Here is a 15069-nt window from a genome sequence, read left to right on the forward strand (position 1 = left end):
TGCCAGTGTTAACGCTAAGACGCATGGCAGAACAAATAAATGCTATTCCAGTAGGTGGGAGAAGGTACATAATAATCCACTTGTTGCCATTCACACGTCATGACAGGGTTGGTTGTGAACCATGAGATTTTTAACACCACCCTCTAGTGGCATGAAGGGAAATTACACTTGTTCGGCAGCTGAAAGCGAAAGAGAAGTAATCGAACCATGTCAGGTTACATAAAAGTTGTACTCACTTGTGCGCAACAACGTTAAATAAAACTTACTCCCCAATACCTCAAGAATTGTGCTCGTCGATGGGTTGGGAGCCTGATATTTTAGCCTACTGGCTATTGGCGTGCTCGACTCAGTAAATGGGCTTGTGTGGTGGTGAGTTAGAGCACAGTTAATTTATCACTGAGAATGCAGGAGATTTTTTTTTTATTTTTTACAGACATCTGTTTACGCAAGTGTCTGAGCATCAGCATGCAGAGGCTTGCCTGGAATACGTCATCCACCTGAGGGAAGATATAGTTACCTTCACAGTTCTATTGTGCACTGAAGTTGCCGCCAGCAGAATCTGTCAAGAGCTCACATGTAGCAACAGTCTAAAGAGGGATGCTTGAAGGTGCCCTCAATTGCTCCTTTGCTATTACCTCATTTAGACATTAGGCATGCCTGCACAATCCTGAGAGCTTGTAGTCCATTTCGGTCATGCACAGGTCTACAATCTTGTCCCAGAGGTCCACTGAAAGTTGTTTGGTCTTGCCCATTGTGGTGCAAGAGACTTTTTCTGTGACAACTGTATTTTAGTCGCATAAACTGAGTTTAAGAGTACAGTCATCCCTCATTTATCGTGGTTAATTGGTATCAGGCCCGACCGTGATGAGGGAATTTCCTCCAAGTGGGATTCCTTATTTATAATGCAAATATTTTCGTAGTTAGAGTATAGAAACCCTGTTTATGACCTTCTAAATATGGTTTTAAACATTATCAGAGCCCTCTAAACATGAAATAACACCCCGCAGTCACCTTTACACTCGCATTACCCAATGTAGTAGGCATAATGGGAGTAAATAAGCCATGTAAGACAAGAACAGTTGTGAGATAATCCCAACCTGCAATAAAAGCCTGCTGTTTTGGTGATCAAGTCTGGTGCTTTTCACAGTAACATTACCGACACTTAGTGACCTTTGTAGAACACTACATATCATCACGTTTTTGAATGAGTCTTCTGAATGCCTTGAATTTGTATTTGAGTTCATTTAGCCATTTTTAAGCTTGACAATGTTTAAACATTTGCTTCAATATGCGTATGTTTTCATTAAAAATTGGTCTTATTCAACCACAAGACAGCCTGATTTATTAAAATATTTTTGAAAAACTGTGATCAAGTGAAGCCAAGAAATTCGAAGTGAGGAGGGATTACTGTACTTTCTTAAAGAGACAGGACTCGTTTGTGTGCTTCACGGGCATGGGTCTGTGCGGTTGGTTGGCAGGAGACCAAGCGTTTATTTCCTCAAATAGAAATATATTAACCTTTATGTAATGTTCCTTTTCCTGCATTTTGCAATCATTCTTTCTCTCTTTTCTACTGTTACCGGACTGTTCATATTTCAGTTTCTTTCCCCCACTGTACCTGTTACTGAACATGCAACCTTATTAAAGCAACTAATTGGGTAAAAAACGTTGTGGACCTTTATTGACAGCAGTATGTATACATTTGTATATCCATTATAACAGCGGACTTGTGCTGAAGCTGATTAAAAAAAGGTTTAGATGTGACTGCCTAGCATTCGTAGAAACATATTACACTAAAAACATTAAAAAAAAATCATGAACAAAGGCATTTCATTAGATAATGTAAAAAAAAAAAAGAAAAGAAAAGTGAAGTGTTTTAGATCATCCTTCATTTACCAGGCACTTATTTAACATACTGGTGACCAGCAGTGACTTTTTTTTTTGTACTGTGTTAGCATTTTCAGCTGGCTGACCAGGCTATGCACACACTGAGACGGATCATGAGAATGAACATGAAGCGGAACAACACCAGAGCAGTACCTTTCCACTATAAACCAATACAAAAAAATAACGAGACCTCCATTATAAATAAACAGGCCTTCGACACAACATGATGGAGACAAAAGAGGGAGGTTAGTGCAAGGTCTCTACATTATGTACACTGGTCCCCTTTTGCAGCATTGCACACAGAAACAAGAGGACCCAGACAGGAACTGCTTGCACCTAAGAATGGATCCCTGCAACTTGGACATAATGTTACAGTGGTCCACCAACAAGCACTGCAAAAGTTAATACAAGAACAAAACACACTCACTCAAATATACAAAATCTTCATTGGAACAGTCGGGTCCTTTCTCGGCTGTGTGCTCCATCCTTTTTTCTTTTTTTTAAGTTTTATCATCCTAACAGACTCTTTTTTCAACAAGTCTGCTCATGTTGCACATCACAAGTGTAATAGTTACACACTTTCATGCAAACCATCTGTGCACACTGTAGTGCATATAGTCCGGGTGCACACACACACACACACACACACACACACACACACACACACACACACACACACACACACACACACACACACACACGTGTGAACATGCTGATGGTGATACGTGATGAGGATGCAGCTGACCGGATGATAGGTTCAAGGACAGGCTTGTTCATGTTGTTCCACTCAAAAAAAGTTGGATGTTAACGGATGATTTGAGCTCTAACACCACATCCTCAGTGTGTGTGTGTGTGTGTGTGTGTGGGTGGGTGTGTGTGTGTGTGTGTGTACAAAGAAGATGAGAGGCACAGTGTTTGTGAAAAGTCTCTGCGATTGAGTGGCTGCAAGCAGGCAGACTCACAGGAAGTTGAGCAAGAGGGATGTCATCCATGTTGCGTTTAAGGCAAACGTAAACTCCTCCTGCTCACAAGAAGCCAGTCACCGATATGGCAAAAAAAGTCTCCTCCACACACTCCTTTCATTAAAAACAAGTCTGAAATGCATATTTAAAATTGTGTTCTTCTTCCCGGAAGTGTGAGACTAAATAATCCAGCATTGCTGTCTTTATTCAGAAGCAGGGAGAAGACGCGTGGCTGAAGTTTCACTGCCTGGTGGGTCGCCGTCTCAGACTTTGCTGTCAGAGGGCGTCTCTCCCAGGGTGCGCACCACGTCACTGAAGGAGGGCCGCTCCTTGAGGCTGGGGGCCCAGCAGCTGACCATGAGCTTGTACATTTTGGAGGGGCATCCTTCTGGAGGGGGGAGCTTCAGCTTCCCTGTCTGCAGGCCTGGAGGGCGTGGGGCCACAGAGGAGGTTGGTTGGAGCAGAATAATCGATTCATTGATCGTCAAAATCAGTCAGATGTGTGGAAGTGAAGAATATAAGTGCTATATTTAGACAACTGATCCTTAATCCTACCCCAGTAAGCAGATACTAAAAAGTATTCATCCTCACATATTATAATGCTGTAAAACATTGATACTGAAAATTATTATTTCACATTTCACCACATTATTATGCTATAAAAATTCAAAAAAAAAATACACAAAATTATTTTGTAATAAGAATATGTAGCTCAACTCAAAATAACTGAAACCACATTTTAAATCATTTATTTTTAGAACGTACATATTTTCCATAGATAATTAAAATATTTATGACTGGTGAGATATAAACTTTTTTTTTTTTTTTAAAGATTATTGCAAACTACTACAAGTTTATATTGTAATTAAATAGAACTTACAAAGCAAAACGTTAAACTTTAAGCACAACTGTATCTAAGAAAAAAAAACATTTAATCAGATAGTCATTAGCTACGAGATAAATAAGCTACACTTTTCAGAATTTGTATCACATTAAACAGAGTTGCACACATTATTCGACCCCCATTGTAAATTCTATTTATTTAGAATTTAGTGCGGTCGTTTGTCGTAAAGCAACACGCCCTTCTCATCAGATCGTACAGATCGTACAGTCGTCCCTCGCTGCATCGCGGTTCGAACATCGCTCCCTCACCCATCACAGTTTTATAAAAAATGTATTACTAAAGAATCACTGTTTTGTAATTGAATATGAAAAGGCCTAAAATAATCATTTTCAAGCATAAAATGGCTAAATGAACTACCTAAATGCACTAAAATACAAGGCACAAGAACCATTCCTATTATAAATGCAGTACTGTATTCGAAATTGGCCACTAGGTGTCAGTCATGTTTGGTGAGAGAGGCACTACACTTGTCACTAAGGTTCCCTAGGGAACACATTTACTGTGACGCTGCTCAAGAAAGACTTTTATTTACGTCTTAAATGGCTCATGTACTCTTATTATGTCTACTATACTGTATTGGGTAATACGAGTGTAAAGCCATTTGACTTACTCACTGTATGTGATTATCTCATTTATGTCTAATTTATGTCTTATTTGTCTTATTTTCTCTGATTATATCTACTATATTGGGTAATACAAATGCAAAGGTGACTGTTTTCGCATATCTTGAGCGCTGTAATAATGTTAAAAAAATGTATTTAGAAGATTGTTTTCTGTGCCATAACTATGAAAATATTCAGTTTATTAAAATTGAATCCTACTTGGCAGAAATTCACTTATCGCGGCCGGGTCTGGAACCAACTGATCGTGATAAACGAGGGACCACTGTACATCTATTTGATTTATTTCCATAAATATTTTCGGTCTTTATTTATCAACTTTATCTAACAGGTTAGGTCTTCAGTAAGATAGGACAATTACCGTAGAAGAACACCGAAAACAGTAGCATTGTAATTGTAATTGCATTACTTTAAAGCCCTTCACCAAACCTTCAAACACTTTTCCAACCTTGAAAATGACACAAATGTAAACTTCACTTTAGTGTGTGATTCAGTGTTCTGTGCGTTTCTATCTTGGAAATGACCACGATATCCCAGGAATATCATCTCAAAAATGCTGATACTGACCTTCTAGCACTTCATTGTCTCCGAGTTTGGTATATGGCATTTCCCCGTGACTGAACACCTCCCACATGAGCACGCCAAAGGCCCAAACATCAGATTTGGTGGAGAAGTCGTCTTCAAACACAGATTCTGATGGGAGCCAGCGCAGGGGGATCCACGCTTGTCTATAGTGATAGTACTCGCTGCACACACACACACACACACACACACACACACACACACACACACACACACACACACACACACACACACACACACACACACACAGGGATGAGCACTGTTAGCCGCCATGGCACCTTAATGAGGCCTACAGGTAATCAGAATTCCAATCAACATGTCTGACCTTTTATAAACGTCCTTGCTGAGGCTGAGGGACGACACTTTGACGCGTCTCTGACTGCTGACGAGGCAGTTTCGAGCGGCTAAGTCTTTGTGGACGAAGCGATGATTGGACAGATGTTCCATCCCACGAGCCACTTGTGCACAAATGGAAACCTGGGCGGAGGGTGGAAAGGTTGAAGTTAAAATTTACAGGGCAGTAGATCCACGCCTTTTTGCGGCTCGGCATTTGCAACCTTGCATTTATTTTCTCTTACTGAAATTAATCATGTAAATAATGTAAATGCATTTTTTTTTAACGGTAATGTAAACAGAATGTGGTTTGATGGTGTGATCTGCTGCTGGCGGGGGAGTGGTGGCGCTATGAATCCAGCAGAGGGCGCTGTCTCACGAGTCAATTCTCTCAAGAGTTTTCAGCTGGAAGATGCTTTGACAAGACATGTTGCGCAACTTCACATATGCCTGTGATTGTTTCTTAATGTGTAAAACTGAATTTAAAATGCATTTAAGAACTGTGGCATATGAGAGGGTTTTGGGGGTCAAAAATAGTCAATTTTAGGGCTTTTTTTCGCCATTTGCCAGGTGTCTTGGAACATAAACCCTGCGGATGGTGGGGGTCGACTGTACTTACAGGAATTCCAATATTTTGCCTTGTTTACTGTGCTGATAGAGGTTAAAGTCCGGGTAGTGGGTGGATCATGTGTCAGTTATAAACACTTACTTTGGTTTTAGTGCTGATAGGCTGAGATTTGACCTTGTCATCTTTATTTTTGGAAATCCTCAGGAACTGCTTCAAATCTCCCTGGTTTGGTAAAAAGAAGATATTTAACCATGAGGGCCTCATGATTCCTTTGATAGATGTGTGCGCGAGTGTACCAGGTCGTAGTACTCCAGGACTACGTAGTGGGGCTCAGCCTCTCTGCACAGGCCCAGCAGACGGACTACGTTGGGATGGCTGAGCTTGGCGAACATTTCCGCTTCTCTGCGGAAGTCGAGCTGAAGCTGTTCGTCTCTAGTCTGGAGGCTCTTCACCAGCACCACCGTTTCCTCCTCCCTCTCCTCGATGCCCTTGGCTTTGGACAGCAGCACTTCGCCAAACTCTCCTTTACCTGCAAAAAGGATCAAGCGTCACAGTCTGCTAACGACTTCTTGATTTGTTACTACTGGGGTGCGCTGATTCATCGGTCACCGATCATTATCGTCCGATTTCCGCGAAAAAGCAAGCATATGCCGATACTTGCTTTTTAACGCCGGTCATCTCCAGCCCCATTGCTGCATCCAGCCTATAGCGACCGTCTCCCGCCCACTTTCCCTTCACAAAGCCAAAACAAACATGTCTGCCGTGTGAGACTTCCTGTCGTCATGGTTGGTTGGACCTTAAAAAGCTGTAGTTTGGTGCGGCATTTGGGGGGCGGGCACTTGGCAGGGTGTAGTGAGTTTTCGTGGTTGACGATGTGATCGTTCGGGCGATAGCTAATGAGCCAAAACGCGGGAACACGAGTCTGTGTGTGCGTGGCAGTTGGAGGTCTAAGGCGGATAGCCCAAAAAGTGGTTGTATTCGTCGGACTGGATGGCCGGTCGAAACTGGGTTTGCAGACTGCTTGGGGGTCCTGACTCCTGCTGGAACACCAACAAGCTGATCTTACATCCAAATTTTTCTTAAAGAAGGAGCCTGATACTCTAAATATCACCAGTGATTTTGAAAAAGTAAGTCAAGAATGAATTTATCTAAATTGTATGGTTCCTCTTTTACATCATATAGCTCGGGGGTCACCAATGTGGAGCCCCTCAAGACCACATGAGGCGCCTGCAAGCCTGCTTTTCATTCAGGTTTTCAGTTAATAATGTGAGAACACCAGAAAGAAATGCATTCTGAAATACAAAGTGTGAGTTGTGGATACCAGCATTTTGTTAATGTTCTGGTTAAACAAGCATATTCTGTTTGTTTGGGTTGAAATAAGCTATGGAAATTAATGTTACAAAAATGAGTAACTCTTGGCCATTTTCATTTTGTAAAAATAGCTCTCACAAGAAAAAATGTCGGCGACCTCTGATATAGCCAATAGTTTATTATACTTAATTTATGTGACCAGTATCGGCCGATTTCACTCATGGATGATCGGTATCGGCAGCATAAAAACCTAATTGCAGCATCCCTGGTTACTGCATGTTCGTACCCAGCAAGTCAAAGTTACCTAAAGTCGTGATGGTTTGCAGGTTTGCTCGGGGGAAGTGCAGCTTATCGCTGTTGACGTGGCTGTGGCGCTTCTCGGTTGTTGCCATGGTGCCCATGTTAGTGAGCGCCACCTCCTCCTGGATCTCAGTGGTGGTGTGGCCATTCTGCTGGACAGCCCCTCCTGACAGACATGGCACATTTTCAATATTTTCAGTGTTGCTGACTTGATACGCTGTCAACCTATATCAACAAATACATGCACAAGATGACACGAAAGCAGCAGGTGCCCACTTCAGCTTCAATGTTTGTCACCTGCAAAATCAATGAGTGGATGGCTTCGATCCCGAATTTCTCATGGGAACAAAATGTACAGAGATCCTTCATAAGCAATACAAATGACAATCAGTTCCGGTTAGATTTTACAGAGAGTCTGAGCATGTCAACTCCAATTGTCCGTGTTAAATTTATATTGCTGCCAAAAGGTGAGATCTGGCTCAATCTGTATGCAATTTACTTTGACAATACAGCGTCTGATGCTCAATTTATAAGTTGTAATATGAAAATGCATAATTCCTTTAGATACATAAGTATGGATTTAATTTTTAAGAATTACATTGTACAAACATTGCTAGTTCACTTCTATATTTATGATTATATAAATCACATATGTGTCAAATATGTACACAATATGGGTCAAGCTTTATTGACAAGCTGCGTAGAAGAATCGAGCATGAACTTAAATGAACACCCTCATGTCAGTGTTCCGTGAAGTTCCAATAATGAACACAAGGTGGCAGCAAACAACCAGATTCTCAAATCTTAATTCGCCAATTCCCAAGCGTTTCTAAGAACTACAGCTTCATAAAAGTGATATCCAACTTGAAAATGAAGACTCAATACTCAATTGGTGCAAATCTCCCCCAGCTGGTTTAGTAAACCACAATAAATTCAAACTCTCTATCAAGGAGGCATACCATTGAGACACTCCATCTCTGGTTCCTCTCCATCTTGACGCTTGTGCAGTCTTTTGGCGTTGCGTCTCTTTTTGCAGTAGAACATGAGGCCGAGCACCACGATGATGTAAGCCACAGCTGCCCCCACAGACAGCCCGATGGTTTGAATCATCTTGTAAGGCGCTCGGTCCTCATCCTCGTCATGCGTCTGCGCTGGTTTATCTGTTGGCCGGCCACAGGATACATTGATAATGAATAAAACATGGTTGTCGTCATCTTAAAAGAGAAAACGTCATCAAACTCATCTTCTTTAATTATATGTGAACACGATGTCTAAATTCAGTGCTCTCCTGCTGTTACCTGATATAAGAAAGTGTGACTATGTAGATATTTGTTACCTCCGCCAAGTGCAGTGCAGGGTTATGTTTTTGCCGGCGTTTATCTGTTTGTTTGTGTTCAAAATAACTTGAAAAGTTCTCAATGGATTTGGATGAAATTTTCAGGAATTGTCGGAAATGGGATAAGGGATAAGAACTGATTAAATTTTGGGGATGAGCCGTATCACCGTCTAGATCCAGGAATTTGTTTGAAGGATTCTTCAACATTGCGAGATAGGACCATTTTTGGTATTCGTGCATAAAACGCCACAAAAACTGGTCAGACCACCTGGAAAACAAAATACAGGACACGTTTCCAACAGGTTCTACAAAAAATATGAAAGATTGATCCAAAAAATGTAGGATTATAATTTTGGTGCGAATCACAGTATGGGGGAACTATGGCGCTTCTCTTGTTTGTTTTTGTTACCATTTTTTTTCTTACATTTTTGTTAAAATCTTTTTTTTATTATTATTATTTACCAAACTACCTACAAACTCAAACACTTTTTATTCTTTCTTTTACTATTAACAACCTATTTTTAACCTGACACATGTTCAACACAGGAAGTGAACAAATTATCAGTCACTGCTGGGACACAAAGACAGGTTTGGATTAAATAAACTCTGCTTCTTCCCACTCCTCTTCGGACATATTGAACTGTGCAAGTATAAACATGATATAGTTTTGTTGAAGCATGTTGGAAGTAAACTAAACGATTGACCGTTTTTATATTTTAGCTTCTATTTTGTAAACAAGGTGTATATTTAAGCTTGCAATGACACAGGAAACAAAAGCGTTATTAGATCTACTGCCTGCCCAATCCCATCCCTCCCCTGACAGCTGGGGCGTCACAGATGCAGCCGTGGTTATTAACCTGTCGAGGTGGATGACAAGGGGAGTAGGAAGGTTTAATGAATGCTTTCATCCAGCGCTTGCTTGTGATTGTGCCTTGTGTCCACTGTGTGTCTTTGTGCTCATTACTGTGTGTGTGTGTGTGTGTGTGTGTGTGTGTGTGTGTGTGTAACTGACCCACGACATAGAGCTGAGCCACACGGTCTTTGATGCTGCAGCTGTTTCCAGCCACACATGTGTATCTGCCTGTGTCATCTGTGGTGACGTCTGAAATCACCAGGGAGCCATTGGGCATCTTCTGGATCCTGGAAGAAGGAATGACTCAAATGTAGGAAGATGGAAGTCATTATGTTCACAATGCATTTCAACAGGACTCCACAAGGCAGCCTGGTAGAAGGGCAAGTTCTATTGATGGAACACTTTCCTCCAAATCACACTTTCTTGTTTTCTGTATCCTGAAGACTAGCAAGTTCTTTTTTTTTTAATCTATGGGTGTGTGAAAGACCTGGATTTAACCATGCAAATACACCCAAAAATACACCCTACACCCAAATTGATTCATAACCTGACCAAACTCTGATGAAGACTGAAGATTTATTTGTTAAATGGATATTTTCTGCCAGCAAACGGCACAAGAAAGAGGCAGTAAAAAGTTAATTACAGGAGTTTTCAAAGTGTGGTACTGTTAGCCTCCCCTCAAAGAACATATTACGGCTGGGGTCTCCCCTAATGAAAAGAAATATTTTCTGGAGCATATTTTGTGTTTTCTGCTCAGCCCACACTTTGTCTTTTCTCTCATCGTAGGAAGTACAAATACATGAATTTTGCCTTGAACAGAACTGAAGTTAGTAGTGTTTTTCCAACAGAACATTTAAAACATTGAATGCGGCTGAATTGAGAAAGAGTGAACAATTTGACATGGTATTTTTTGTCAAATTGTGTGGAAAAAAGAAAAAAAAAAGCTAAGAAATACTCCACCACCAAATAAAAATCAAACTCCAAATTGGAGGTGAACATCTTCCATTGGGTATTCATTGTAATGACTACTGCAATTTTTTAATGTGTAATGCCTAAAACAACAAATCAATATAGTTTTTATTACACTACTACAGTCACCACTCGCAATGTCGCGGTTTGATTATCGCTCCCCTCACTGTTGCGATTTTTACAAAATTACTTAATAAATGATTGCTGCTTTGTAGTTCACTATGGCATATTATTATTAGTCAAACAATATTAAAAAATAAAGGTATATGTAGTATTCTGGTCACTAGGTGTCAGTAATGTTCCATTATTGAGACATGACATGAGAGCACACTGCATGTAGTCAGCCATGCCATGTCCGACATGATAGAGTGAAAAGAAGGTCTCCTCCCATTCTGTGTGGAAGTGGTAAGTTTTTGGCTTCTTTGTCCTTCTTCCCCACTCCAGTTGAAACCATTTCTTAAGTTTAGAATACTGTAAATGCATCGGAGGCTAGCTAGTTAGCTCGCTAGCTTATTAATGGTTAAAACCATGGTCGTCTCATTAGCTGGACACTTAGCATGTTCTGTAATCCTGAGCAATGATGCATGATATAAGAGCTTTCTTACCTCCTGTTCCTGCTGATGTCCAGCGTCTTGTCTTTGACCATCCAGTGGATGTGAGGCTCAGGGCTGCCTGTGGCCTGACAGTGCAGGATAGCTGTGTGGCCCTGGTACACTGTTGTATTCTCTGGCTCCACTTTAAAGCGGATGTACACTGCACAAGCAAATATTCACAAAGGGACACGCACACGCACACACAATTTTTAGTTAAACACTTCCTTCACAAGTGGGCTACTGACTAAAAGGCTGTGGGGACTGTGGTTAACATTACTCCCAGTCACACACTACTGGCCAAATGCAATTCATTACAGGGCTGTAAAAAGGCCACCAACTACCATTAAATGCTGCCACTGACTGAGCATGATCAATGCAGCTCATCCTCATGAAAGTAACCTCAAATACACTGAAACCACAACAACTTACAACATGGGAGTGGTGACTAATGCTGCAGTGTAAGTTTCTCCCAGAGCTCCCTGCTTCCAGGATGATGAATGAGCAGCAGACACTCACCTGCCACTGTGAGGGATACAAAGGCTCTGATCTCCCCCTGGAGGCTGTTGGAGGCAATGCAGGTGTAATTGCCAGCGTCACTGCGGGTGACTTTGGAGAAGTGAAGCTGACCATTTTTCTGCTCCACATGGGGTGGCAGGTCTCCTCCGTCTGCAGGGGGTGACGGGGGGCCACACAAAGGACAAGAAGGGAGGCGTTAAAACTACTAAAGGTATATGTCTACATCTTTGCTGGTGGTGTACTGTGGAATTAGGAGTGTCAGCACCAATACAGTAGATCGCCTACTTGTGGGGCAAATGGTGAATTAAGAATCAATTACAGGCATGACGTATACAGTCATCCCTTGCTTATCGCAGTTAATTGGTTTCAGACCCGCCTGTGATAAGTGAATTTCTGCAAAGTAAGATTAATTTATGTTCATAGATTAAAAAAATAATAACTACTACAGCACGTGACGTCGGAGAAGCGCTATCGTAAAAATTGGCTAAAAGAGGAAGTGACGAATGTGTCGCGCATGCGCAGCACCGACTGTGTTTCCGGTACGTATTGCGTGATGACAGGCACTCTCCACACTGCTAACCACGCTAACACAACTCTACAGTAGCTAGCTGATGTCATACACTTCAACTTCCCAGGCCACGCCTCTTAAAGGCGCACACGTCACAGATATTACACGACATATAACATCTTTTAAATGCCTTATATTTGTATTTTTATTAATTTAGCCTTTATTATGATTGAAAATGCATAATTTGGGCCAAGAATACGTACAATATGCTTATATATGCATATGTTTTGACTCGGGCTGGGCGATATGGACCAAAACTCAAATCCTGATATATTTAGGTTGAATATCGATATACAATATATATCCCGATATTTTTTAAACCATGTCAGTTTAGACAAAATCAAACCCAAATATGCGTGTCGAGTTGTTTTATTAAAATAAATACTTAACATGAGGATATTTTTTGAAATTTTAAAGCGTCATGGAAGATGCACATAAAAAAATCTTATCTAAACATGGCCTCTAAAATAAAGTAGGCCATTCTCTTTTTGAAATGAATAAAGACAGTTTTTATAGCAAACCTTTAGCTGTGCTCAAATCCTCAGCTAATAACAAAATAACAAAATATGCTCAAATCCTCAGCTAATAACAAAATAACAAAATATGAAGGAGTGCTCGCTTTAAGAGGACATTTTAAAATGACAGCAACTCAAAAATACTTTCAATTGAAGAGTAGTATTTTTTAGGTAAACATTTTTAGAAGACTCAAGTATGTCCTTATTTTGTGCCAGGATCACCAACCTGTCAAATGCATCAGGTTTAGCAACCTTCTGTTTAATTTCCTTGTACATTTATGGCAGAGCTTGTCATGCTAAATAATTGTTTGTGCGAAGCTCACTGGACATCGCAAGTCCATCATTTTCAGCAAGTTTTTAAAGCAGTTTTTTTCCACTTTTGCAAGGGGGACCATATCTTAGCAATGTGATAGGACACCTCTTTATAATAGAACGCAACAGGAGCGCGGCAGACAGCGCACAGTTTCACACATCCCTCATATTGGAGTTTGTGCCAAGTTTTAAGGTGGTGAAATAGATTTATTATTGCTCTGAATTCGAAGTACCTCCACATTACTGAGCTTCGACTGGAGCCGCCGGGCTTTTGCTCCGCCCCTCCTCCTTAATGCAGGGATGAGGGAGATACAGCGCAAATCCAGTCTATATCAATATCAACGATATGGTTGGTTTTGATATCGTGCTTAAAGTAAATTTCAAATTTTAAAACTATCGATACAGTACATCACCCAGCCCTAGTTTTGACTACTAATAGGCGGTATTCAATTACGAAACAGTGATCATTTATTAATACATTTTTGAAAAACTGTGATAGAGTGAATAAGCGATGCTGTGCACAAACATTCTGGTTTCAAAACTACTTTTTGATCTCCCTTGTATTACAAAAGAGCTTGACTAGGGACTACTACAATGAAACAAACACAGGGAATTTCGTATTTTACAGATGTTCTCCTCATATGTCTTCATCTGGATTTCCCATTTTGGCCCTTAGAAGCGCACACCTGCTTTAGTCCAGCGGATGGTGGGACTCTCTCTGCCTTTAGCAGAGCACTGGATGTTGATCTCATTATCCAGCTCCAGGCACTGAGAGGGCTGCGGGGTCGGCGTGAACTTCAGCTTCTCTGAAACAAGTCGAAACACCACACGTACATTTATCACACGTGTGGTTAACACAAAAAGGAGGGAGTGCCAACGTAAACAGGAGATAAAAACACTACGGCGATAATATGCTCATACTCAACTAAATGCAGGATTCATACACTTACTGTACTCGAATGTCAAATTTATAACATTTTTCAAGCACTTTTAAGGGTACGTTTTTCAAGTACATTACATCCATGGTAAATTTTATACCGACACAGATACACAATCTCATTGCTATTCTTTTTACATTTAAATGAGTACTTTTGCTATTAAAAAGTAAAGGGAGGAAAGTAATGGTTGTAGGGTGAGAGAGAGAGAAAAAGAATGGTTCCAGATTACCAAAATCTATCTAAAATATAGTAGTGTAGTAGTGTGTAGTAGTACCCTTTGATGAAATATTTCATACAAATTGAATGTACCAATATACTCTGTGACAGACATTGAACATTTCAAGCACCTCATCCGCATTTTTCGTACTTTGACAATGCAGTTTCAATATGACACGCTCGCCAAACCTACTGACTAAAAGCTTGACAAGGGTGTCAAAATGTTTAGGTCCACCCAAAACATGCTTATTTTTCGCAGTGTTCAATCATACATACCGTAAATTCCGGTATATAAGCCGCACTCACTAAATTTAGAGGAAAAAACAGATTTGTACATATGTACTGTATATAAGCCGCACTGGACTATAAGCCACACATGTCCACGTGATAAAATGGCGTATTGTGGCGCGCACGAGTCCGTGAGGACAGGAGCCAATCATGACCTATGAAAAAATGCACAAGCTTGTCAACCCATTGGAAATTGGAGGAGGTCATTACTCAATATAACAGTCTGACTCACTGTGTCATCTTACAAAGGCCAATAAACTCATCACACAGCCACTTAACACTGAAAAGGTAGCTAGGAAATATAAAAGTGCCAATAACTTTAAAATGTTGATGTTTTCCCATAATGTATTTCATCTGACCAAAGCATTTCATTGGAGGACAAGTGGCATAGAAAATGGATGGATGGATGTTGCTGCAATGCTGCCTCTGTCCAGCAGAGGGAGCCAGAGGAGCCTAGAGTGAGGCTGACATCTTTGCAGCGCTCTGGCAGGCACCAAT

At 40.8% G+C, this 15069-nt stretch overlaps 1 protein-coding gene across 3 annotated transcripts in view; it reads right to left on the reverse strand.

The window, feature by feature from the left end:
• Nucleotides 1-1641: 1641 nt before the first annotated feature.
• ptk7b (protein tyrosine kinase 7b) overlaps nt 1642-15069 on the reverse strand; it is an 85880-nt gene continuing 72452 nt past the window's right edge. For all 3 annotated transcript variants that reach the window (XM_054798624.1, XM_054798625.1, XM_054798622.1), the window contains 11 exons: nt 13816-13935; nt 11735-11884; nt 11231-11378; nt 9816-9943; nt 8427-8627; nt 7472-7633; nt 6153-6385; nt 5998-6078; nt 5281-5432; nt 4941-5119; nt 1642-3273 (listed from right to left, as the gene is read on the reverse strand). In XM_054798624.1, coding sequence (XP_054654599.1) covers nt 3113-3273; nt 4941-5119; nt 5281-5432; nt 5998-6078; nt 6153-6385; nt 7472-7633; nt 8427-8627; nt 9816-9943; nt 11231-11378; nt 11735-11884; nt 13816-13935 — 1715 coding nt within the window. In that variant the 3' untranslated portion in view covers nt 1642-3112. The remainder of the gene's footprint in view (nt 3274-4940; nt 5120-5280; nt 5433-5997; nt 6079-6152; nt 6386-7471; nt 7634-8426; nt 8628-9815; nt 9944-11230; nt 11379-11734; nt 11885-13815; nt 13936-15069) is intronic.

The sequence above is a fragment of the Dunckerocampus dactyliophorus genome, chromosome 14 (genome assembly GCF_027744805.1).
Source record: "Dunckerocampus dactyliophorus isolate RoL2022-P2 chromosome 14, RoL_Ddac_1.1, whole genome shotgun sequence".
Lineage (NCBI taxonomy): Eukaryota > Metazoa > Chordata > Actinopteri > Syngnathiformes > Syngnathidae > Dunckerocampus > Dunckerocampus dactyliophorus.